The sequence below is a fragment of the Lytechinus variegatus genome, chromosome 3, assembly GCF_018143015.1.
Source record: "Lytechinus variegatus isolate NC3 chromosome 3, Lvar_3.0, whole genome shotgun sequence".
NCBI classification, from domain to species: Eukaryota; Metazoa; Echinodermata; class Echinoidea; order Temnopleuroida; family Toxopneustidae; genus Lytechinus; species Lytechinus variegatus.
Window position 1 is genome coordinate 17,489,163 of NC_054742.1, and position 27,967 is coordinate 17,517,129.

The following is a 27,967-nucleotide window of genomic DNA, read 5'->3' on the forward strand; positions in this document are numbered from 1 at the left end:
TCAATAAAATACTATAATAATTGGATTTACTTGAATTAGAGGATTTATTTTTGACTACATTTATCACTCGCCTAAGCTTTGTAAGCCGTCAAGCTCAAGAGCTGATCGTTGCCACATGCCAAGACATTATTTAATCTGAAACTCATTCATTCCATATTGTAAAAGAACTTAAATCCATGAATATCAATATCACCTCACAGTACTTCTAATTTCATGTAAAAAAATGTCGGCCTTATTTTGTGATCAAGAATTAGATACTATTGGTTTTATATAAAATATTAAAGAATAAGAAAATGAAATAATCAATATAAATCCATTTCTCCCCCATATCATTATCATCGTAGTATCATGCTCTGCCCCATATTTAGATTATTCACAAAAGAAATGCAGCGACACGTATCTAGCTCATTCGAGTGTACCATTTTAAGAATAGTATATTCGGTACAAAACCACTCTACTCCACGTCTTCATTTTTTTTCAGATATCAGAGATCTCTCAAAGCTCACGTATCCATTAGTAATTTTCTAATACCCTCTCTTCCGTTTAATTTTATATTTTCTTTGTATAACAGTGAATTGGTGAGGAGTGATATGCAACCACCACCTGATCACCCCAATTCTGCATCCACCTCGACCAATTGATGCCCTATTTCAGCACTACCAACGTCATCTCTCATTATCTACAATCTTATTTTAGCATGTTCAACATAATCGAGCGCATCTTTCAGAACATGCTTAACATGCACACTCTCAAACAAACAAAAAAAACTTTTATCTTTGGGGAGGGGTCGAAAAAATTATAAAATATTTCCCCGGATTTTCTTTTTTAATATAATAGAATTGAGAGCAAAAATGAGAAAACGTATCGAAGGTAATTTAGAATAACACATTTTAAAATGTAAGTTATAAGGGGCAATTCAAAGAACAGCTATTACCAATTTCAACCTCCTAGAAAAAAAACGTTCTTTGTAAGTGGTTTAGGGACTGTGAAAAGAACATTTTATTGCAGCTTGAGTAATAAAATAAAAATCACCTCTGTGTATGTAAATATATACATATTATGTTTAGTTCCATGTTTCATGTGTCTAGTAATGATAATTATCTTTTAATACTAAAGAAAACATGATGAATAACAAGTTTGAATAGGTAAGATAGTGCGGTGTCAAACGGGCAACAGTAAATTGTGTTTAGCAGCAACATAGTCCGAGCATTTAATTTCGATTTAAATAATACTCTTGATCTTCATTGCAAGAAATGTTTCGTGAAGTAGGGTAGACAGGTAGTTGAAGAAAATGGAAATTGTGAATTGTGGTGCCTAAACTATTTTTTTTCCTAGTTTACATTTCACTTTAACAAGTAGCATTCATTGTGTAGTGATAAGAAACCAAAGGTTAAAATTTTGAGCAACTATTTTATCATTTACTTCAGTAATTATCTCCTTTTCAAGAAACTTGGGATATCAAGCCAAGTAACTTTCCACGGGTATATGAATGGGTCAAATATCAGAATTCAAACGTATAAGAATGAAAACACATGGCCAAACAAAACCAGAAACAAGTTAATACAATAAGGTGATCATTCGAAAGGTAAGCTAAATTTAAGATGTGGTTCAGGAAAATTGTTAACATTCAAATCCTAAATCTGACTGGAGTCAATTCTGTTACTTCAGTGACAAAAGCATAATTTAGTTACAACAAATTTCATTTATAACCTATGTAAAAAAAAGGTTTCAAGAACTTGTAGTCATAAACTACAAACCTATACTTGTACATGTGTGTTTAACCAAGTTTGATGAAAGCTGTGAAATACAAGTAAGAATCTAATTTGGTTTGAGTGCTTGTATTATTCGTCTGCATATGCCAACTGAGGTAATGAGATTACTTCAAATAATGTAAGCCAGCTATTTTCTTAGCTCAGATGACTTGTAACAAATGCAAATGGAACGCAAATGATAACAAAATGTAACTTATTTATGTAAGTATTTGGAAAGATTTTCTTAGATTTTTTCAGGTAGTTTTACTTACTCTTGCATCTTTCGCCTTGAGATGTTTATTCAAGAACATTTTCATTTAGGGGTACACGTCTCCACACGAAGATGCGCGCATTGTCTGGAAAACAATACTGGAATAGGTTGATGTTGAACATATTAGAATATCAAATTATAGTTTTCATTCACGAATCAAAAGTGTTTCTTCTATTTACGAAAATTAATATTTTTATGACGGAGATGTAAAATGCTGATTTAGTACAATGATGTTACTCCCTACCAAGCTGCTTTAGCAATTAATGAAAAAAAATAACTGCATATTGAAGATGGGTAGCACACACACAAAAAAAATGTTTACTGTATGCGGTGGCAGGGAACACAATGAAATGCTTGATTCTAATATAACTAAATGTCACTGGGATTCATCATGATGAGACTACTATTTTTACGTTTAGAATAACTTAGGTCTAACTTTCATATTTGAATCTATGGTTAACTTATGTATGCACTGATGTATTTATGTGTAATTACAAACATGTTTATCAAATCATGGAAAGAAATGTTTAAAGACAGTGCATACTGTATACTAAGTAAATAAAGATTTCTCTTCTTTTGTCCAAAATATTATGGCCTTTCAAACCCTGGTTACCATATCAAACTCACTTGTCTCATTGATCAGTAATTTCAAATGCAAGATCTTTTTATTTTGAAGGTGGAGACTTTATTAAAGAAGCACCTACTTCAACACCATGTGAAAATGATTAAAACCTTGCTGGGAATGTTCCTATCTTATATGAGGGGAAAAACTAAGTACAAGTGCTGTACATAAGTAATATAATTTGTAGAACTAATGAGAAAAAAGAAATAAAGTTTACAATATAAATAACTTGTTTCTTGTTTTCATTTTGTGAAATTGTTAATTTAAGACAAATTGAACATTTCAGTTGTTTGAAAACACATAAATTATGATCAAACTTTCATAACAAGATTTTTTTTACGCTAAAAGAAAGAAAATGTTACTATTGGCAATAGCAGATCCTAGGGTCCTGTAATATACAAATTTATATTGGTATCATAAAACGATAATTTGATTCAGAATAACAATGAAAGTCAAATTCTCTTTTATCCATCCATCTCTGCTATGCTTCAATAGGCAAATAAGATGGGCATACTAGTAGAAATGCCCATCTTATTTACCTACCTGTCTTCAAATGGGTCCCATTGATGACCAACTGATTTATTTATTTATTTATTTCATTTTATTTTTTTTTTGGGGGGGATAAGTCACTCAGAGGAGGACAAGGTGAAAGTAAAAAGTTATTCCATAACAGACATTTTTCTTCCAGAGCTGATGGAAGTTCTGCATAGTTCTGAGACCAAGGACAGGTCAAAGGAAAGGTGGTGCCAAAAGTCACTACAGGTTCTACGAGACAAGAAATTTTCAAGAAACAGTTGGAAACTGGTGAAGTACCAATCAAATCAACCTGCCTCAACTGTTGCTAGTGAAGTTGAAATTAAATTCAAAATAAAAAATAAGGAGGCATTGTTCAAAAGTTCTTGTCTTGATCGACACCATAGTGAACAGAAGATTCGACAGTAATTTTGGCAGGTATACTTGATAGTTCCTTTACAATGACGATGACACTGCTCAAAATTCACTAAGAATCTAGCGATTCCCCTGCAAGAAAAAGATTGTTGACTTTGATTAATGTGCTGATAGAACTGACATTTTTCCATGTCCCCCCCTAAAAAAGGATTCAATAAAAGAAATAGGCAAGAATGCTAAGATGACAAGGCAGAGGGGCATTTCAGAAGAATCCATATTGCAGTGCAAGAGGCATGGCTAGGATGGATGAAATTATGCATTTAATTTGAGGATTATTATCAAAGAACATTATGAAATTTGCTCTTCAGAATTGATTAAAATTTCATGATACCAGTCATGTTACTTTTTAGACATGCCTCGTACATGCATCATGTGTTTGTTCAACATTGAACTTGATAAATCAAACATCATATCTAGACTCTAAAAAACAAGGAAAAAGAAATTTTGTGTCTCGCCCACTTATGAAAATAACCAGAAATATCGTGATTTGCGAGGGCACGCAAGAGAATTATATCAAACTTCGTTGTGAAATGACTGGGATGGAATAACACTTTCAGAAGAGCCTTGCACATAAACTTTAATGTTGACCTGAAAATGACCTTTGACCTTCATACCATGTGACCTCCGACTGCAGCATAACATGCAGGTCGCCTAAGTACATCCACCATCCAAGTTTTGTTGAAAAGTGACTTACGGTTGCAGAGTTAGGTGTCATAAGAGTCTTGCATGTAAACTTTAACGTTGACCTGACATGACCTTTGACTTTACCATGTGACCTCCAACTGCAGCATAACATGCAGGTCCCCCAAGTCCATCTACCATTTAAGTTTGGTTGAAAAGTGACTAACGGTTGCGGAGTTAGGTGTCATAAGAGAGTCTTGCATGCAAACTTTAATGTTGACCTGAAAATGACCTTTGACCTTACTATGTGACCTCAGACTGCAGCATAACATTCAGGTCCCCCAAGTCCATCTACCATCCAAGTTTGGTTGAAAAGCGACTTACGGTTGTGGAGTTATGAGTCATTACAGGTTTGTGACGGACGACATTTGGATCCCTAAGTCTCGCCTTCACCTCTGGTGGGCGAGACAATAAAAGGATAGAAAGAGGTAAGCCATCCTTTAAATAGGCTGAGTGACACTTTTTAATAAGGGTGGAAAACAGAGCAACTCCTTGGCCCTATTCCCTCCTTTTTGCCTCTTTGTGTTTTTAACATGTATCATCATACACATTCACACAAATAATACAAGACGTCTTCACACATCTCTTCATTTATGTATAAATGTTCCTTGATGTATTTTTGTTTTTATTTCAAAAAACGTGAATATCATACAGGCATATATGTGATATATCATGTAAATCCAAGAGAGAGTTAAGAAAGAGATACTATTTTATAATTAATAGACTGAATCACAATTTTGTAACTTTGTTCTGTCTTAAATCTGTTTCATGAATTATTAAACTGTTTTTCTGTCATTAAAAAAAAATAATCATAGAAAATGACTATTAGTTTTGACAGTTATATCAAAGTATATTCATAATTCTTTGATAATGTAATTACAAAAATCATAAAAATTTGTTGAAACACACATGAAAAAGAAATTAATGAATTAGATGTAACCCAAACTAATTAGACCCAAACACATCAAGCATCCATGCAAATAATATATAGCTTAGTGATAATAAAACTAGGATGAAAACAATTCATTCCAAACTACAAAAAATGAAAGCTAAAGCTTTGAGCAGGTGTAACTAAATATGTCATTACATAAAGATATAAATTGTTTGAATAACATTTAGAGATAAATGTTTTTTTTCTTTGCTCAAGAGCTGGAAATTATTTACAATAGGCAATTAATGAGCACAGGCAATACTAACTGCATACATAATCACATATCATGTACCAACGTTGTGTGCTATACCATTATTTGCAACAAATTATCTTCATTTACATATCCAAGATTTGTTATTCAACTTGAATTCCATTAAGTCATTCCAAAGTCAATATATTATCTTTGTACTCTCCTAACTTGTCTTCAAGTAGTAAATGTTATAAAAGCTAAAAACCACTTAGTTGTTTTATGTGTGTGTGTTTTGTTTCTTGTGGTAATGTCATATACAAATGAAATGCTTTGCTGTTCATTACCATCAACCTTCAGAGATATATTTTCAACCATTTACCATTCAGTGCATATAGAGATTCTGAGTGCTTGCTGCATGACATTATTAACAGCAAGTTGTCACAATTATTTAATCATCATCATCGTTGTTTTATGTTAAACTGTGCATCCATCTGAGCTATGTGAGTGATTCTGAACATGACAATAAATCATACAATGTAGAATTTGCTGCTTCAATGAACAGGTGAGCGTTCTTTTGTGATAGCATCTTATAATTCTTGCATATTCATTTACTTGATATCCACATGTCTTAATCACATACTCCCAATTGCATTCAGAGGGGTAACAAAATATATATACATTATAAACATACAACTTCACAGACATGCTCTATCTAATATGAAAATATATTGTTCTCTCAACAATTAATGACAAACACGATCTTGAGAGCATTTATATTTCACCCAGTGATCTTGGGATAGTTTGATGATCTGTTTTAGCATCTAGAAGAATAATTTTCAAATGTCACAACAATCATGGTATCACTTTTCCCCCAAAATCAAACTTGTTGATGCTTATGACCAATGAAAAAATGAGTAGCAAAAAACGAAAAAAAAAAAAATAAAGTACAAGTTTTCACTATTAATGCAACTCTACAAATTGGATATAGACCATATTATAATTTAAAATAAAACTTGATATTTCAAACATGTACAGTAAACAAAACAGAACATACTATATAAATACTAGCAATCTTCTTACATACAGATCATACAATTGAACCAATACACATTTCGAGATGCAACTTGCAGAAATTTTTTTTCTATATTTTTCTTTAACACAGAGAGTGAGTTAGAAAACTCCATAAAATCTAAGCTAGAAATAGAGAAAGGGATCAAAATTAACATTTATTTAATTTTTATCATTAATACACCACATGAAAGGCAGATATATACATAGACACGCACACACTAACAATCAGATTGTTATCATCCAAAATGTGATATGAATGAAAGCATCAGACATGGAAGCTATAATAATGTTTGACAAAATTTACAAAAAGAAAATCTTCATTATCTGCCCTTTTCAATCAAACTTGTAAACTTATTTCTGAAAGAAAAAAATATTTAAAGCCTGAAGATGGAAGACAATAATTAAACTATGTCATTCAGGCCTAACTCACTATATACTCATGATTAGATTTATCTTCAACAATATACCACCAGTCAGGAAATCTAATATCAGAGTAAGTTATGTCATTGTAAGTCTTCAAATAAATTGAAATAATAATCAATGGATATTTTGCTACAGTAGACACAAATAAAAAATAAGATTCAATGTATAATGCTGCACCACAGGTCAGACATATCTTGGGTGAACATACAAATAGTCCACAATAACATAATTTCACACCTAATGAATATCTATAATTTTACTACATTACAAAAGCACTATTAGGCACCTTAAAAAGTCTGAACATCTTTTAGCAGAAATCCCACTCAGTGTATTTCAAAATGGTTTTCCCCATATTCCTTATTGTTCTCTACTTAAGTGCTGAAATGGGAGGATTAGAGAGAAAAAGACGCTGAGGAGGATTCCTGCAGCAAGACATGGCACAGATTTTGCCATAGACAAGACATGGCACAGATTCTGCCGTAGACAAGATACGTCACAGATTCTGCCGTAGACAAGATATGTCACAGCTTCTGCCATAGACAAAACATGTCGCAGTTTGTGTAGGTCTAAATCATCAACACCATAGAGATTTAATTCATTAATCTATGTAACATAATCGAAAGCAATAATATGATCTAAAACATTATTTATTTCTAAATCTACACAATATACTAAATGACAAGCATGGCGACATTGGTATTGATCATCCCATTTTTTCTTCTAATTTAAGAATACACACATGGGGTAGGCAGACTCGCAGAGCATTACATTTTTCATAGAAAACATTTTGTTTCAAAATTTCTGTAACACAAAATACATCGATATTTGACCATCCATCTTATCACAGGGAAAGCAACACCATTGTCCACTCAACATACCTCTAGAAAAAAAAACGTTTTATTTTTTGTTTCATTTTTACAGCAATTTTTCTTTTCCATGTGTAAGAGATATAGTTTACGTAAGATACACTTCTGCCATTCAATGAACTGCTCAGACCAATGAAAAAAAAAATGAGTGATTAACCTATTGCTCAAGATAACTTGGGTTTGGGTCTATGAATTATGTGCATAATGCTAAAACATTTTTTTGATATAAGAGAAGTGAACAAAATATAGGAATATCTTACACACATTGAAGTAACACTAAACAAGTTATCCATTCTGAATATCATTGTACTTTTTTATATTGTTGCAAAAAAGATACAGAACTAAAACATTGATCTTCTTAAAAATATTTATAATGAACTGTCTATAAGTGGTTAGAATCAATCTTCATCTGATGGAGGTTTGTTGGCATACTTTTTCTTGCGGATTATTTCAAGTTTCCTTCTTGCTTCTTCTAATTCCTTCTCCTTCTTCAAGATTGCCTCCTGAGCTTCAATCTCAATTGCGATGTTACCTACCATACGGTCTGTAATCTCTACACCTTGTGATTCTTCTGATGCTTCCTGGGACTGTTGAGCAGCCTTTACCAGGTTATCTGAGGCACGTTTTACTGCATTACCAGCAACCTGTACAAAGAGAGTCACAAAGAAATACTTTCCACATAAATCATCTGACAAGATCGCATGTTACAACTACACAATATCATAAGAAATGCCAAGAGTTAGATGGTGTTTTGGTATCATTACATAAACTTGGATCATAAGAAAAGATCTAATGCTGTCAAACTAATCCTTTCTTTTCTCAGCTGAGACTTGGCATGCACATAATAAATATTTTGCAATGAGAAGTAACCTTTCATTATTTTTTGTGAAATTCCATATTAATAATGTTTCCGGTTTTTACAATTCCCTATAGTATATGAATTATAACGGATAGAGAAATTGGAAAATCCATCAAACACCTACACGACTATCAATGAATAAAGATATTGCATTATCATCACTGACATTTGCATCACCTCATCAATATTTTCTAATACATGTAAACATCATCCTACATGTACAATGGAATCTTCCGAGAGCATTCATCCCTCTAAGTAATCTATCTTTACTCTTCCTGATAAATCATTTATGTTGTGCAAGCTAAAAGGTGAAGACCATATCTCGAGTGAGGACACTCAACAAGGACAACTCATTTCAAACCCCGATGTGCTAAATTGATAAATGCATCGCGCCTCTAATATTTGCACAACACTAGCTCAATAACACGCCTCCATTCGCATGTTACTTTCTTCCTTTTTCAACCACAGATCAAATGACAAGTCCATTTACAATGATTCAATTTGGGTCATTTTTTGTAGAAACAATATGAACTAAATGTGGCTGATATTTAATGAAATACAACATATACTTTTCATCTCAGTTGTACCACTACTGGGTCAAGCCCTTTGTAGAAATGATGTGGCTAAAACAAAGCCCAAGCATGACATTGCTACGATTTCCAGATTAAAATGATAATACATTTAAGAGATAAAATCTGAAAGGAGATATTTGAACGATGTGCAGATATCAAGAATTAGGACATTTCATTTTACCAAACTAGCTGGTCAGATTTATTTATTTCATTGGATCAATTGCTCATGTAACATAATGAACAAACTAAAAGTTTAATAAAAGGTATTAATCAATGCAGTGACATATTCAATGCTTGCCCCAAAAAACTATAAAGGTTACAACAAATAAGAGAAGCACTAATAATGTCTCTATAGGTATCAGCTGCATGATGCAATTTGTTAAAGCAGTATTTTAATCACACTATTTACAGTTTGAAAACAGTATTTTCTTAACTGAATTTGTATTTTGAACTTCTGATAGTCATCATGAGAAAAATGGAGAATAACTTTTCTAGCTCATAACATGTAGGAACAATAAAAATAGAAATAGAATAATGACAAAAAAGGTAGCATTTGTGAAATTCATCAAATTACACACATATTATTAAGTTATTGTTGTACAGGTAAATGTGTAAGAAAACCATATTTTCAGGGTCCTACAGGAAACCATTATTCAAGCAAAATATCAAATGAAAATGCATGAAAGCATGAGATACATGTAATACACAGAGCCTTAATTTATCTCATTTAGATAAATAAGAGTTTAAAATCAGATAAATAAGTGTTTAAAATCAGTGTACTTCCCTATCAAGCATATCTATGTTTTGTCTATTTTTTTTCATTTTCTACAAATCACTAAAAAGAAAAATGTGTATATAAATCATTCTGATTTGTTTGTTCTACTGTGCCAGTGTGTAAAGATCTACACCTTGCTTTGTGCAAAGGTGGGTAAATACCAGTTTTCTGACATACCATTCTTTTTTGCCGAGCTTTTTCATTGCACAGCAAGCAACAACTATTGAGTAAATTTACAGCTGATTCCTGATTGGTATATACAGATATATAGATGATTAGTAATATATGGACATGCAAGTAATGGAAAGGCAGTGAGATATGAAAGCCAGGGGAGAGTGTCATGAATCACCTGGTCAGTGAGGATTACTGAGTAATTTTCTTTGAGCCAATCAGATGCAAGGATATTGGCAGCCTATAAAACTTGACAGTCAAAATCACTGACTAATTTGCTTTGAGCCAATCAGATGCAAGGATATTGGTAGCCTATAAAACTTGACAGTCAAAAATCACTGAGTAATTTGCTTTGAGCCAATCAGATGCAAGGATATTGGTAGCCTATAAAACTTGACAGTCAAAAATCACTGAGTAATTTGCTTTGAGCCAATCAGATGCAAGGATATTGGTAGCCTATAAAACTTGACAGTCAAAATCACTGACTAATTGTTTCATGCAATGCTCCCCTGAAGTAGCTTAAAAGCTCTGAATTTAGATTCCTTATCTACAGACTTTGAGGTGAGTGCCATTATTTTTTTAGTGAGAACTGAAAGAACTTGTGAAAAGCATAAACCTGACAAAAAACAAAGCATCCAAACATGGGAATCATACAGATCTCAAGGTCTAAATGCATGAAGTCAATTCAGAGATTTTGAGAAAATATATATTATGCTTTACAGTGAATAACTCTGAATATCTTATTTATTTCAGAATTCAATGATAGATATCCTAGATAATAAATACTCTTCTAAATTCACATTACCATATCTGTATATAAACCCAATTGAGGCAGCTGTAAATATATCAGTTAAATCCCTTTATATTCAAGAGGTTGTTGTAGATAAATGATACATTAAGACATACCTGTAATCTTCGCATGGATTCACTAAAGGTGTCAGCCTTGACCTTGCACGCAACCAAGAGTTGGGCAGTAGAACTAGCGACTTGCTTGGCTGATCCAATCAAGCGTTCTTCACTAGCATGACCTTGTACCACAGAGTTTGCTGATTCACACAGACCTTGTGTAGCTGCAGCAACCTTACGAGCAGCAGAAATCAGACCCATTGACCATTGACCATCTTCACTGTAGGGTGATGGGTTAGCACGCACCTAAACCAGAAATAAAATCAATTCTGAAATATCAGGCTTGTAAAACATTAACCTTTATAAACAAACTAACAAGAGAACATGGGAATACAAATGTATGAAATATGGATGGTCAATAAAGATTGAGTTAAATTAGTAAAATAATACTATGAATTCTTCCCTTTTTTGTAACTGAGCTTTTGTCAAATTTTCTTCATCATTTGATAATAATAATTACATTTGCTTATATAGCACTTAACACCTCTTGTATCAGAAGTCTCTAAGTGCTTTACAATAAATGCAATATGATTTTACTGGCAATACCATGTGTCTTCAAATTTAAATGATATTCACAAATTATGTATTTTTTAATTCCACAAATACCTGCCAATCTTAAAGCAGAACTGATATTTGGTTCTTGCTACATACATGTATGGATACAAACTACACAATATCTGCAGAAATAGCAATTAACAATAATTATTCTATAGAAGAAACAAGCTTTGGTGACTGATGGTATCTGAACTTCAATGACACACTGGCAACAAAATACATTTGCATTACATGCAGCAGAACTAAGAGGAGACTCGTCTAATTTCAATTAAAGTACTCCTGATAATTTAAAACAGCATTATAGTATCATCACATCCTTTCTTCTCTGGTATGAAGCCAATTAAAGTTAATTAATGTATCAAAGCAGCATGTAAATACTGGCAAAACAAAACAAAATCTGATTGTATGATCAAGGTAAAGTTGTTTTATTTTTAGAAATTTATTTAGGTGTATGTTGAAGGACTCGGATATGGGGCCAATTTAAGTTGAATAGACTTAATTATATATCAAACCTCACTCTTTAATTTACAATATCTCTGAACAGGAAATATAGTGCTAACTAAACAATTGACTGTGACTATGTCAGAGGGCACATGTAGAGATAAGGTGGTTTCAAATCGCCTCGATCACAAGAATCCCAGTTAAATTACAAGAACTTTTTAAGGCTAAAAAATACCCATTATTTCTGCATTCACACCGCCCCGAAACATAAGCTTCGAGAAAAGTTCCTGAAGTTACGAGCATGCGCAGTATGGTCTGATAAGCAGGCAAGGTGCGAGATTCAAAATTAATAGCCCAGCAGCCATCCGCGGCTTCCGCGCCCAACGACCCGCTGGGCTAAAAGTTCCCGTAAATTGCTTTCACATTGCCAAAATACCTGCGACCTTGGAAAAATCCCGGCGAAAGTTCTTGTAATTTCGCCAAGTACCTACTATATAGCGGGTATTTTCTTTCGGGGAAATTATGCGTAGTTTGCTTTCACATTACCAAAATACCTGGTATTTTCTGATCGGGGTAAATTTCCCGATCAGAGAATACCTGGAACTGACGAACTTCGAGGCGGTCTGAAACCACCTATAGTCTACATAAATTGGATATTACAACTTTTTTTTCTTGCTTGAAAAAAGAACAAATGCAAAGTCGCTTACCCTTCCTTGTTGAACCAATTCCCTCTGTGCATAGCCAGCTGCCTTGACAAGAGCACTTGTTGCTGCAGCAATGGCTTTAGCTGCCTCCAAGATTTGCTCCTCAAAGTTAAGACTGTCATCTGCTTTCTGCCAAAGCGATCAAGATAAAACACAACATGTAGAATTTGCAATTTACTTTATATAGGTACAATTGTGAAAACAAATGTTCATAGAAATATGGGGGGGGGTGGAGAGGATCATCATGGGGGTGGGATCATCCATCATTTAGCCATGATGAAATATCAGTTATATGTACACATGCATGATTAGGGTAGTTGAAAAAAACTTATGATGCAGTGATAACAAAAAAGCATGAATTTCACAAACTATGTAACGAAAAAAATTACAGAGCAATACATGAACCTTCCATTCAAGCTCGACCTCCTTGGACAATAAAAAAATATCAAATAAAAGTGTTCTAATTTCATTAAATGTAGGATTCATTACATAAACATTTTCAGGATCTACTAAGTTAACAAAATACACATGTCTACTGAATGCTGCATGTGTAAATACTGTTAAATAAATACAGTTTTTAGTACACAAAGTTTTTTCACCAATTAACATATATTGCATTGGGTATCTCTAGTAAAAAAAAAAAATCTTTACAGTATGAGGCAAGGGAAAAAAGGGTTTGGCAAAAATTCAAAATGTGTTTTCTTTCAATCACAATAGCTTTCTGCTTGCAAACATAGAAATGTAAAAGATTTCCACTCAAAATTACCTCCTTCAAGAAATACAATGTGTACAATCATTCCATTGGTTCCAACGGAAGAAACTGTTAGCTTCGACAGGCTATGGTCATATAGTTTGAACAATAATTTTCACATAATGCCAATTACTTTATTTTTTATTTATAGAACCATAGCAGTCTTAATTAACAAATTTCATAACTCAAGATGGCTGAATGGCATTAGTCTATGATTCAACAACTATTTGAAGTACAATGTGCACATTTTAGATTTAAAAGACACAAATCAGAAAGTGCATCAAACACCATTTTCCATTCCATTTTCAAAGAAAGTGCTTAAGGTCTTTTGTTTCATGGATCTCTTTGAAATTTGATAGGTTTAAGGACTCGTTATAATAAAATTAGAATGCAGCTAGAGGAAATATCTTTGATTATCATACATGTACATGCTCCCCAAGGTAGTCTCCAACTCATCTCATCTCTTAAACTGAAAACATAGATTTCATCATTCACATTGTGTCAACACTACTATAAACAACGAAATATCAAACAAAAAATGTCAAATATGCTTCTTCCAAGTACAAATTCTAACACATCCCAAAATTTTCAAACTGAATTGAAAACATAGATTTCATTTTTCACATCGTGTCAATATAAACAAGGCCATAATAAAAGGAATGTTGTTCCAAAACAAAATGGGGAAAAGCAGCAATCATGTATGCGATTTATTTCCAATTGGTCTAATGCCAATTTATCTCATTACCAACTCGTCTACTATGGTCTATCGGCAATTCGTCCACTATCCACATGGTCTAATTGCTATTTCGTTCACTCACCATTTTGTCTGATAACCAGTTGGTCCAATAGCCATTTATTCCATAAACCATTTGTTAATTGGGCGAAATGAATGAAAAGAAAATGGGTGTTAGACCAACTGGTTATTAGACAAAATGGTCATAGACGAACTGATGATTAAAAGAAGTGATTATTGGACCAAATGGTTGTTAGATGAAATGTTGATGGACTGAATGGAATTAGACTAAATGAAGGTAGACCATGTGATGAGTGGACGAGTTGGCAATAGAGAAATGGGCAGTTCACCATGTATGCACATGATGAAAGTCAAGATCAAAGCAGAAAACAAACTCAAATTATTTTCTTTTAAAACAAGCACTTCTGTGTAATTCTTGTTTAAAGTACATGTACCACAGGAAAAATTGAACAAATTTATTCCTAGTATTATTATCTTACTTTACTTTGTAATACCTTCGTTTAAAGTGAGATTTATATTCAATTCATGTTCACATAAAATGACAGACAATTTAAGTATTTCATAAGTGCCAACCTATTTCTAATGATTTTATAACTTGCATGAAATTCAAGTGTTTTTGCGTTATCAGTATGAAACCAATCGACCTTCCTAATACTGATGAAATGATACTGAAGTGATTATATCACAATGCTGGGCACTATATCATGTACTTAAACAAATAGTGCATTAATTGTCATGTTAAAATAAATGTCAACTGTAGTAATGATTTCAAAATGAGGTCATACAGGATCAGGTCTTTTCTAAGCAATTAATACCAAACTGTGTTGGTGATCTCAAGTGTGATTATTGTTCAGTTTAGATTTAATGATTTCTCAAAGTTCAGTTTGTGTAACAGTACGAGACCTAGATCTTGGATAATTTGATGACATACTTGCTTAATTCAGACTTTCTCATGAAATCAGCATTTAATGCAACTACTTTCATGAATCTTTAATCATGATTAGAAAGACAAGTGAGTTGATCTTTGTACATAAATCACATATGTAACATGTCATTGTGTTTATAATCAATCTAGGGAAACGGAAGGGGGGTAGGTAACAAGTGCTGAAGCAATGCTTTGCATTAAAAGTTCCAAAATCATCTTATTGCTATAACTCAAAATAGGATTTTAGCCTTATTTTGAAGGTATGGTGAGGTGCCAGTTTCAACTGCTGTTGATCCTATGATGTCATCAGGTTTGCGTTGTCATAAATAGTATAAACCAATTCGGTTTGGATACCTTGTTTATGATAATTTGCAACTTTCCAACTGACGCTGCAACCTACATGGCTCATTTCATAGCCCATTCAAACTTTTATATTCTTCATTGGAATCCCTCCTGCTATAGATTTATACAGTCACTGGGTGGTCATTTTTTAAATGTATATCGAATTTACAGGCACATAGACAAGAGGGATTTGCCTCCAAGTCTAATATCAGTTAAAAACTTATCATGATGAAGAAAAGCAGATTACATGTACATACCCTCAAGGGAATTTACAATAAGAAATTAACCGAAACACCCTTCTTCTTCGACCCCCCCATGACAATAATTACAGCCCCCTCCCCCCCCCCCCCCAACAAACTCGATTATAGCCCTGAAAATTTACAACATAATACTTAGAGTTACACTCACATTTTTAGGTCAACTGAAAACAGGCCACAAATAATTTGCGTAAGTGTATCAAGTATGACTGAAAATAAATTACAATGCTCTTGTTCTTCAGATTCTATCCTCAGATTCTATCCTCAGTCATGTTGATAAAATGGGAAACCTTTTTAAGTGTTTGATATGAAAACAATTTGCAGTTTGCCTGTCATACTTTTCCCTCAACTTTATTTGTATGGAACTTATTTACACAAAACCATTATCAATGTATATGTTGTAATACATTATATACAGCAATAATGTTAAATCAACTACATCAGAAATCAACTTATATTGTAACAATAACAGTAACTTATATTGGAGCACTTTCGTCGCATGCACCACGAACCGTCCTCGTGGAATAGATACAGTGCGCTATCGCGCCTCGCGATTTCACCACGAACCGTCCTCTCTTGTTACGATGCCCACTGTGGCGTAAATAATTCACTTCAGGAAAATATAAAGATACGGGATGAAACTTTGGAACCTAAACTATCGATGGAAGACACCGACAAATAATTTGCTTTTCTTGTAGGTGCACTTATTGCTGGTTTTAAAAAAGCTTTTCTTTAAATGCGTTTTCTGCGAAACTAACTTTCGTATCGAAGTGCGCAGAGAGGACGGTTCGTGGTGCGTGCGACGATTTGTAGAAATACACATTTCTCTAAGATACATGTATATTCAAATCAGCAATCACAAAATGTATTTCAGCAGAATGATTAAAATGCTGATAACCATGATTTGTGCTGGTTGATAAGTTTGATTTTATTGCCAGTAAAACATCGCTGATAACATGATATATAGTCGAGTCTGAAAATGCATTATAATATGTTCATTAACCCTTTGCACACTGATGTTGCAATCTTGCACATTCTTATAATTAAATTCAACAATAGTAATAATTAGTTTTCTCCCCAATCTTCAAATTAGATGAGCTAATAAGACAATATAAGACAAATGATAAGTATCAATGATGCAGCAATATGGAAATCTTGTATTAAAGGAAATAACATTGAAACAATTGTTATTATTATCCCCCCAAAAAAAAAAATTCAGTATGCAGAGAGTTAAGAACTGCAATTTCAAGAGAGCAGGGAAGAGGAAATAAAAGTATTATCGGTGCCTGAAAAACCATGAAAAGTGGGCATTTTGGTACCAATTTTCCAAGGTCTGAATTGGTTCCAACTCCAAGCAATACAGAACAGCATTTTTGTCAATAGATAGTGATTAGTTTTTACAATCAACAAAATTTTGGTCATATCATGTTACCACGATAAATCAACACATTCATAAATCCATTATTGAATATTTAATTTTTCTTTGAAAATCACATAATTTTGATAATATTAAAATATTATCCAAAACTGACCATGATGCATTTTAATTGTTTACTGTTAGTTGCCTATATTTAAAGTTGGCTTACTTTAACTATGTATTACGATGAAAGAAAAAAGTGCTACAATCAATATCTTTCCTGGAAAGTATTGCTCCCTGTGACTACTTAGGCTTGAAGCTTGGATTGAAAAGCAATATAGCTTGGGTAGTTTAAACTAAAATTATTAGTGTTCATGCAGGCTTTATTCTATCAAGAACAGAATTTAGATATATTGGAGCAGTACTCAGCATGATTGCATTGATATATGAAGCACTGTGAGCTATGTCTAATTGGGTTGAGTTTACATGACATGATTACTAATCAATCTCCAACCAAAAAGAGACATATCATACAGAGTGTCATAGGCATAGGAGTAACAGGAAAGGGTTTTAGGAAAATAGAAAGAGACTAGAGTTTGAGAGATTCACAGAAAATGAGGGGGGTTTAAGAAACTGTGTCAATGAATTAAGTTGGTATGATATGAGGTGTGGATGAAGCACTTGCCAGATTGCCCATGATGGCAACTGAAAATCTAAGGCAGGAAAGTGTTTGGTGAAAATGCAAAAAAAAAATATATATATATTACCCTAATCAGGCAAGAAACCATTTCAAATTATTTTTTTAGATTTAGTTTCATACTTAATCATCAAATCAAGACAGGCTTGAATGTGCTTCGTCATTTTTCATTTTTAAGGACATATCATATCATTATTTATTTGTGCACAGAGTGACTTAGAAAAGACAGAAGTCACCCACATGACATGGCCAGTGCAAACAATGTGTCTTATAAATGATCTTGGATGTGTTGAGACTCCTACATTCATTTATATGACTTTTTCAGTTTTATATGTTTGAAGGACAAAGTGAACTTTTGAAACTTCAACTTGGAAAGAGCTTTCAAAAAGTTTTGTAACACATAAATGTATGGAAGGGATGATGAGACAGGATGATAAGAAAGGGAATAAAGAGAGAAAGAGAAGTAGAGGATATTCGTTGGGTTGAAAACTGTCAAAGTGAACAGAGATTCAAGAAAAATATTCAAAGATTCTAGAAGGTGCAAGATACGGATAGGTACATGGATAGAGCAAGAGAAAACTGAAATAGAGAGAAATATGTAAACAATGAAAGAAAGATGAGCAAGTTACATTTACCAAAAAAAAAAGAATAGAAGAAAAAGTGATCATTGAGGAAGAAAACCCTAAAGTACATGCGTAGACTCAAGTTTTAAGACCAGGAGCATGCTTGAAGATCAGCAAATGAAGAAAATGGGAGTCTGAACTAACCTACATGGCTAACTACAACTTAGAGCAAAAGCAATGAAAATCATATAGCATTTTTAGAAATTGAACTATTAAGGAATAGGCATTGCTAATTGATCATGCTCTAAGGTGTGGGAGAATTAACTTTCTGAAATCTTACTTAAAGGGGAATGAAAACTTTGGAACATATAGGCTTGTGTAGAAACAGAAAAATCAAAGAATAAGAATAAAGAAAGTTTGAGAAAAATCGGACAATAAATGAGAAAGTTATGAGCATATAAATATTGCAATCACTAATGCTATGGAGATCCTCTCATTGGCAATGCGACAAGGATGTGTGATGTCACTGATGAACAACTTTCCTTTTGGTGGACTATAAAATACCCTCAAAATGTCTCTTTTTGCTTTTTCTTATGATGATACAAACTCTTTATCCATGATGTATTTTTTAAAAATATGTATTACATGCCCTCATGTAGAAAGAACACATGATCTATGGATAGATGTGCTAAAAGAGGCAATTCAAGTGAAATATATACTAAAATAATGGGGAGAGTTGTTCATCAGTGACATCACACATCCTTGTCGCATTGCCAATGGGAGGATCTCCATAGCATTAGTGATTGCAATATTTAAATGCTCATAACTTTCTCATTTATTGTCCGATTTTTCTCAAACTTTTGTTGATCTGTTTCTTTGATTTTTCTGTTTTCACACAAGCTATCTTGTTCCAATGGTTTCATTCTCCTTTAAAGAGAGTTTCTCAATCATAAAATTATATCAAGGCACTGATTATACCCTTTCATACCTTGGTCTAAACATTTTTTTCCTCTAAAAAAGACTCCTCTACATGTTTTCCATGTTTAAAATCTATTCTTTGCATTTTTATTTCCATTAATGTTTCACTTGTTGTAATCTAAATTTAATTTAGGATACAGATATCTATCAGTACGAAATTAATCTAGACCTTCAACAAACAAAAGGGTGTCACAATATTTTATTACAAATTGTGCTTCTTTGATGGAGTAAATTTCTCAGGACTAGAGCTTTTTATATTTGTGCAATTAAGTTTGATCTTGAATTTTGATTGTTGGAAAGAAAGTACTGCTCAAAATTATTATAATAAAAGATCTACTCCGTCAACTTTGAATGTGACTTGGTTTTAGTTGGATTTTACTTACTCGTAAGATCACTGATATATCCACCAGGATAGGATTATAATCTGTCATATCGTCAGTGATTTTACAAACTAGCTCAAACCTCGGCTGGTCTCCAAATCATGATTTCAAGATAATCGCGTTCAAAATTTGAATGTTTTTCAGACCCTCATAACTTCATGCCTTGAAAGAAACCAGATAAATTATTCATACCAATTGCAAGCATACATTCTATTCTTTTATAATATGCAGAAGTCATTCATATTCATTATCTCAATATTTGATAAAAAGTATAGTATGCATTTTAGAAACTGCTAATTTTTCCCCAAAATGGGGGTTTGAGCCAGTTCGTAAATCACGCGTACCATGCACACTGATTGTAAGCATCACAAACCACGGTTTGAGCCAGTTCGTAAAATCATTCATGAGATGCGCTTGTTTTTTCACAGGCACAAACCCTGCGCAAACCACATACGCACAGCATACACGCAGCATCTAGCGTGCCATTCCAGAGACTTAATAGTACACAAAGTATGGTTTAAGCCTGTTTGTAAAATTAAAGGAGGGGGTTGAGTTGGTTCGTAAAAAATTAAATATACTCTTATTCTTTAAATAATGCAAATTTTATCTGAAATTTGGCAAATCAATAGAGTGAATCACTGGCTTTCAGAATATGCAAAAAAATACATTTTGAAAATTTGACCGAAAATTAGGTTTGAGCCAGTTCGTAAAATCACTGACTATACATTATTCAATCCTACAATTTTAATAGTATGGTTATGTGTAAGGTATATTGATAACTATAAAATTGTTAAATCCAAATACTTTAAACCAAGCCCATTACTTTTTCCTCAAAATTACTTAATTTGCTTGCTAAATCGAACTTTTCTTTTTAGGAAATGGTAGTAATATGTCTTTCAAATTAAAAGACAAACAGATAATTTTGTATGTACTTAAAAGAATTCAAAGTAAGAAATATCATCATAAAAGTCCAATAATTGCACAAATAAAAGCAATTTTTTTCAGGCAAGGTTATTTCAAACTCGTTTTATTAGCCTCTGACAAATTTGATGGTCCCAAGAAATTCCACTTTGGTACATTCAATAACTGCTTTACAATGATTATTGTGGCAGTATAGTGCTGTTTTGTAATATTCTCCATAATTTCACAAGTGGTGGATGAGCATGCAATCTAAAGGAAGTTCATTTCAAGTAAATCCCTTTCAGAAATTCCAGACTCAATATCAGCCTCATGAATCCAAATGGTTGAATGAAAATTACACCCTGAAATGGGAAATATTATACTCATCATAATTTCTATGCATGCTATTTGCACGATTCTCAATGAATTCAGAAATAATGAGCTTAAAACACAACTGTCATTTCCTGAAAACATGTAATTCAACATTTCACTGCAACCTTTTTAACAAAGTGACTGATCACAGTCACTAGGGACTGATAAATGTTATAGCTTTGATGTAGGATGGTCCAGTTTCTGAAGAAGTGATTCTATCAAAAGCAGAGAGTTTGAATCCAGTGATGAGTGACACTCTTTGCTTGCCTCCCTTCACCCACGTGAGGTTGGTCTGTACCATATAAGAATCAATATTTTAATGATAGGGTGCTACACTGGCAGCTATACATTGCTGTATAATTATACATGTATAGAACCCCCTCTTATTGTAATCTTCATTAATATTACTTAAAACATGTTGATGGTCTCCTACCTCCCAATTCAGATCATCACTTCACTCAAAAAGTACATTTCCATGCACGTGAACACCTCCTCATTCAATAAAAAGTATTTCATTTGGAAGTGAGTTGCCCCGTAATAATTGAAAATAACAACATATAATTATGTACATATAATATTATAAATGGTCAGCCCATTTATACAAAGATAACAAATGAACCCTACAATAAAAAAAAAATAGGTTGGAAAAGCAAAGTACTTACAAAAATCCTCATTTTTACTTAGTCCAGTATTATAACATAGGATCCAATACAATCACAAACACCTACACTAAACCCATTGCCAATCCTGAAATAGCAACACATGATCTGCAAGATTATACCCAAATTAAATGATTGGATCGCGCCTACTTTCCATAACACACTAGGACAAAGTGATTCTATGTCGGGGCAAAAGGGGGAGCACTTTTCATCACGTGCATCAGTACTGGGGAAAAATAGGGATTATTGTATTGCAAGGGAAGGGCAAGCTATTGAGGTTCAGTTGAGACTTGGCAAAAAGTTTCTATCAACACAGGAGATAAGCAATAACATTGTTAGGACAAAATTATAATCCCTTAAATTGATGATAAAGCCCATAGCTCAAGCATAAAAACTCATTCTGCCATTTCTTTTTCATTTATGAAAATACTGATAAACACTCAAATAATCACCCCATAGTAAATGGTATTATTGTCATTGGAACGTTGTAGCATACATTCAGTCTTCTGTAAATTACAAAAAATAGGATTATACATGCCATTTTACTTGATTATAGACTTACATTTCATGAATGCAAGTTCTCTACATAAATCTTTAAATTTGCAGATATATTCATTTTGTTCTACCTGTTCAATTGAAAATGAACACCTCTTGTGTCATTTGTTTTTGTGTATTTTGTAGAGGATATTTATTTGGTATTTCAGTACAAATCAAGATACAGACGAGTGAGACGACAGGTACTCATATAAATAACAACACACAACAAGTTGACATGTAAAAGTAATCAAATAAGAAAAGGGTAAATTTGAAATGATCAGGCAAATTGACAGGCACAACACGAAGGCTTATTATCATTCACTTGTTAAGGGTTAAATCAACTTTAGATGGTGAAAAATCAGAGGTTTGCTTGATATGTCTGTTTCTGTTATAATTAATAAAAATGGGAACAATGAGGCACTGGTTTGCAAACTAAAGTGTAAGTTATTTGATATTATGCATCATACTGGATGCTTTGAGGGACTAACTGAAAATGTCATTAGACAATCTCATATTCATACAGTTATTATAGTTGTGAAGGTAAAAACATCCAACAGCCACAAGACTTGAGTTCTACACTTTTTGTGTATGGGGGTGTGTGTATGTGTACAGGTTTGTAGTGCATATTCAAACCATCATTCCTCCAATATTCAAATGAGCTTTTTAATGAAATTTGAAATTCAAAGCATCCTTATAATTTGTCAGATATTATATTATTGGAACTTTTACCTATCTGCTTATCTCATTTTCTTTTTGCTTTCAAGAAAAATGTTCATATGGGTTGCATTTATCTAAAAAGCAAGACAAGTCTACATTTATATACAATAATTTCTTTGTAATGATTTATACAGAAGTATGTTTCTAGGATGAGTCCACTTTAATTGCTTTTTTTGGAATTCAACCCTATCCAATAAAACTATATAATGAAAAATACAAGGACATATCTGAATAAGCAATATGAAAATTGATCAAACTATTTGGATGCCGCCCTTGATAATTTGAATTAATGGAAAACCAGCATGTTTATATATTCATTTGATGAGTTAGATATTGATTTTGAGTAAATAAAACATATTATTAGGAGCATCCAATTGTTAGACTGGTTCCATTAATGCAGGTGGTAATGTCATCTCCATATAATACCTAAATCATACAACTAGTTTTTAATAATTTTGTTTGCCTTGAGAGATAAAAGCAGATATAGTAGTGGAAAATGTAATCATTGCTTCCTGATTATTCATAGTCAATCACAGACAGGGAATATGAGAAGCTATTACGGGCTCTGATACAAAGTAGGAGATAAAGAGATGTAAGCAAGGGTAAAGTAGAAATTGGGTTGAGCTAAGGTGTGGCAGGGGCTTAAGTGTGACAACCTGAGTAAGGTATGATTATATAGTATCAGTAATCAGGTGAAACTGGGAAAAGTCAAATATGTGGTAATTGTGATAGAGACACTATCTTCAGTGATGAATAACAGGTTCAGACTGTGTGGTAGGGGTACGGATATGGGTGTATGGCAAGGAATTAGATGGATAAGGGTTTTGTGTGTGGTAAGAGCAATGGGTCAAGAGTCTGGGTGAGTTAAGTGTGAGGAGACTGAGCATGCCTGAGTGATGTGTACATACAAATGACAAGTCCTCTCCTCGTAAGACTTTATTCCACATAGGGGTTCCCTCAGATGCACCATACTGTGTGTCATGTGACAATGCAAAGGATGATATGTGCCGAGAGATGATGGTGAGGGGAATGAAATAAGCCACAGACAGAAATACAGACAAACAAATAAGCAATGAGTGAATATGTGTTAAAGAGCAACACAAGCAATTACAGAACAGATAACATCTAACAATAAAAGTTTGAATGGAGATTAATTCAGACCTGTATCTCTATTGTTTGATTCATTATTGTACTTAATGCTCGTGTACATTTATCTGGATAATTTGATCAATTCATTCTGTTTCGTGTTTAATTATAATAACTATGAATATTATGAAGCACACATGTATGTCTGCAGAGAGCTCAAGGTGGTTATTGTCATAATTATCTATTCTCTGAAAAAAAAATCCCCTCACATTCTGTACACATGATGATCATTTTACAACCTCCCAAATCACATATCTTCAAACATTGCTCAAAAAAAAAATTGAACGATGGACATGAATTAGAAAGAAACTTCTTGGAGGAGGAAACAGTGCTGTACAGTTACCAACATTTCAAAAAATAACCACAGCTGTACATGTACAAACAGAAACAGGGGGTGTTTCACAAAGATTTAAGTATTCAGAGTCACACTTAAATGTCTAGTTGCATGCGGTATAAAGGCATGACCGCATTGGTCAGAAAATGCGAAGAGGAAGCGCACTACTGCGCATTGATCAATAAGACTGCACGTTGCATATCATGTACTCGTCGGCATTTAAGTGCGACTCTAAGTCATACTGAAATCTTTGTGAAACACCACCCTGATGTGCTTTATAAGGCTGTCTATATTCATATATGACTTTACAGTTCACATGTTATCAGTTGATTCCCATGAGATAAATCTAAAATTGTATGTTAATTGGAATCCTTCTTATTAACAGGTATATGAATGCAATAGTCAAAGGGTTATATAGAATTAAAGTTCACTTTGTTTGAACCAACAGGGAGAAAATTAGGTTTAGATATTTTACTAATTGCATGTCAAGTCATGTGTATCACTTTTATGAAATACTCTTCAGTAAATACCCTCTGGTGAATAACAAATTTTGAAAAAAATTCAGAATGAAATTCATGATATTCATACTCAGTAAGATGAGACTAAATACAAATTTTCCTGCTTAAAAAATAGTAGAAATAATATTGAAAATATAATGGATTTGCCGAAGCATTCCTGATAGATAACTATTTTGAGAATGAGACTGTGTTTTGGCAAGGATGAATTCAGGTACAACTAACAAGTGGCACAGGTGAGCAGTACTAAAGGTACACAGTAATAATTCAATAAGCATCAACTTTACCTGACAGAATCCATTCATAATTATCAGGGAGAAAAACAAGTTGTACCACCAATGTGATCACATTATTTGTTTAGTCATGTTAAATAGCCTTTTTTTTAATGATATAGAATTATCTTGTCTCTGTTTACTGTGGATTCTTGTAAAATGAAGAGACTTGAATATCAGTAAAGAGGATTCCAGCCAGTCAAGTTGCTACGAAAGTATCAAGATGTATATTGTTTTGTACAAATACTTAGTAACATAACCTAGTGCATCTAACATGGTTAAAATTTATTTAAATAAAATATATTTCCTAGGGGGAAGATACTGTCTCCTGAAAGTTACAACAGGGATTATGCCCGTCTGGTTATTACAAAACATAGGTGGCATTTAACATACAATATATTCAATCTTCTTTCAGAGTAGATTGAGAAACATGAGTCATATGTAGACTACTTCCAGTCAGTCTTATAGAGCAGTTGGGAAGGAAATATGGCAGAGTAGAGGAATTCAGATAAGAACTATGCACATCGGTTGGGGTTTATGGTTACAGTTCATGCAAATTCAATAATTAGAACCCATTTTCACTTCTTTCCATATCAACATCAACAAGTAAACAAAGTATGATGATTATAGTAACTGATATTGATGTTTGTCTAAGCTAATATTTATTATCATATATTGGGATTTATTTTCAAAGTATCGTTGTTCATATTCACATTTCAATAGTTACTGTTATATAAACAGGTGGCAATCCATTTGACAACTCTAAATGTTTATGCTTGTAGAATTAACACTGCTTAATTCTATGTTTAAAACAGGAAATTAAAAAAAAATACTACTTACAATTGTCTGTGCTAATACTTCTATTACATTAAAAGGGATCTTATCTCAAGAATACACATTCACACAATCATCTTTGCACTCCAATGTAATGACAAGGAATGATGAATATAATTGTTTTCTTCATCATTATAAATTGTCAGAAAGGGGCCAGTGAAAAAAGTGTCAAGACTGTATATTCAAATTTTTACATTGTTCACCTCCAATAATTTCAACACATAATTAGACCATGGCTTAAATTTGAATTAAACCAGAGCTCATACTTTGTGTCAATGAGATAGTAAGTATAGTAATCAGAGAGTAATCCCCATAAAACTTGAATTTAATGTCTAATTACGGTCTTGACACAAACTGTTATAATTACATTCCATACACACACACACACAGTCATTTCATTTTTTCATAATTTAACAAAGAAAAAAAATCAAAATTATAATGTATGTATTTTATCTGCAGATTGCTATTTGTCCTAATAGAGGACTTCTATGCTAGAACTCATCCCTAAACATCCATACTTATGATACATGAGCATCTAAGCTGGTAAATGATTATTTTTAACTTTGGGAAAGCATCAATACAGTAAATACAGTAAACAAAACTACTACAATCTACAAGATTTGTAAATCTGAATGGAAATTCTTTTTAAGTTCCCACTTTACAAATGACAGGGGGAAATAACTACTGGAAAGGGAAAGAAAATCTTAATCTCTAAATTTCTTCAGCAAATCTGAATGGGTTGTACATCATTAGTTCTCAACATAATTATCATAATTTCAGCAATATTGGTTGTCTGTATAATTTCAACTCTGAATATATAGTTCTCTACAATGTCATGCTAAATGGGGGGAAATTGACAAAGCAGCATTATCCCAAAATCAACATGGACTCATCAATCAAACAAAAGACAAACATACATTATCTGAGAGTGGTTTTCAGAGGTTGATGCAATACGCCAATCCTAAGCATTGAAATTGTTAATATAACACACAGAACATCCATAAGTAAAAGAATGAAATATGATCAATACAAAACCTCTCAAACCAATTACACAAGTATTAGAGTGGGTGAGTTTGGGAGTTTATGAGTGAACAATAATGGACAACTTACCCTAGCACCTTGACGTGGTTTCAGCTGGGATAGTTTCTTTGCAGCAGCTTCAATGGCATTGGCAGCACTAAGGAGTTCATTCTCAGCAATAACATTAGGATCATCAGGGTTCACCCAATCAGCACCTATCCATTCATGACAAAATTATTCAACATCATTAAACAGTCATATGGGTGCCATCTTCAACAACTCTATATTCATGTGGAAACATGTCCAGTACATTGCATCTGTTGTGAAAGGTAATGCTCTTTGTGTTTACAATAAGCACACAATGTTATTGGCTTAGACAGACATCATCACAGTGTGGGCAAATCTAGTTGATGAATACATTATAAGTGTTTTCACTGGTCACAGCAAATAAAAACAGTTTTTCATTCTTACAAGAATGTTGCAGTGCCAAGGGCTAATCATATGGACAGTATAGTTGGATAAAGCTTCAAGCTTCAAGGTAAAAAAAATGCAAATATTTTTTTATGCATCCTCTTTCTTTTATTTACAGAATAGCATTTTGCATAATAACTTCTCAGATATGAGCTGTACACTGAATTTAATATTGCACTTCAAATGATATTTCATGTCAATAATATGCTTTATCTATTGCTTGCTTTAATATACTATGAACTTAAATTTTTGCAACAGTATAAATCAACTATGAATAATGCCCTTTACTGGGACATACACAAGATAGAGTCACCATTCTCTTGTAGCATGTTGGATAAATACTGGACTTAATCCTATATCAAGGGGATTAAATTTCCACCCCACTTAATTACTTACAATTCTTACAAAGCCACACCTTAACATAACAAGCCATTGCATAATGTATATTT

General features: G+C 33.0%; 2 protein-coding genes across 7 annotated transcripts in view; one reads left to right on the forward strand and one right to left on the reverse strand.

The window, feature by feature from the left end:
* LOC121410367 overlaps nucleotides 1-2,857 on the forward strand; it is a 52,787-nt gene extending 49,930 nt beyond the window's left edge. The window contains exon 6 of the mRNA XM_041602401.1: nucleotides 572-2,857. Within this exon, the coding sequence (XP_041458335.1) occupies nucleotides 572-582 (11 nt within the window). The 3' untranslated portion in view covers nucleotides 583-2,857. The remainder of the gene's footprint in view (nucleotides 1-571) is intronic.
* A 2,002-nt stretch (nucleotides 2,858-4,859) lies between these two features.
* The window catches only part of LOC121410368 (talin-1-like), a 106,809-nt gene continuing 83,701 nt past the window's right edge, over nucleotides 4,860-27,967 (reverse strand). For all 6 annotated transcript variants that reach the window (XM_041602402.1, XM_041602407.1, XM_041602406.1 and 3 more), the window contains 4 exons: nucleotides 27,138-27,262; nucleotides 12,741-12,866; nucleotides 11,038-11,283; nucleotides 4,860-8,398 (listed from right to left, as the gene is read on the reverse strand). In XM_041602402.1, coding sequence (XP_041458336.1) covers nucleotides 8,153-8,398; nucleotides 11,038-11,283; nucleotides 12,741-12,866; nucleotides 27,138-27,262 — 743 coding nt within the window. In that variant the 3' untranslated portion in view covers nucleotides 4,860-8,152. The remainder of the gene's footprint in view (nucleotides 8,399-11,037; nucleotides 11,284-12,740; nucleotides 12,867-27,137; nucleotides 27,263-27,967) is intronic.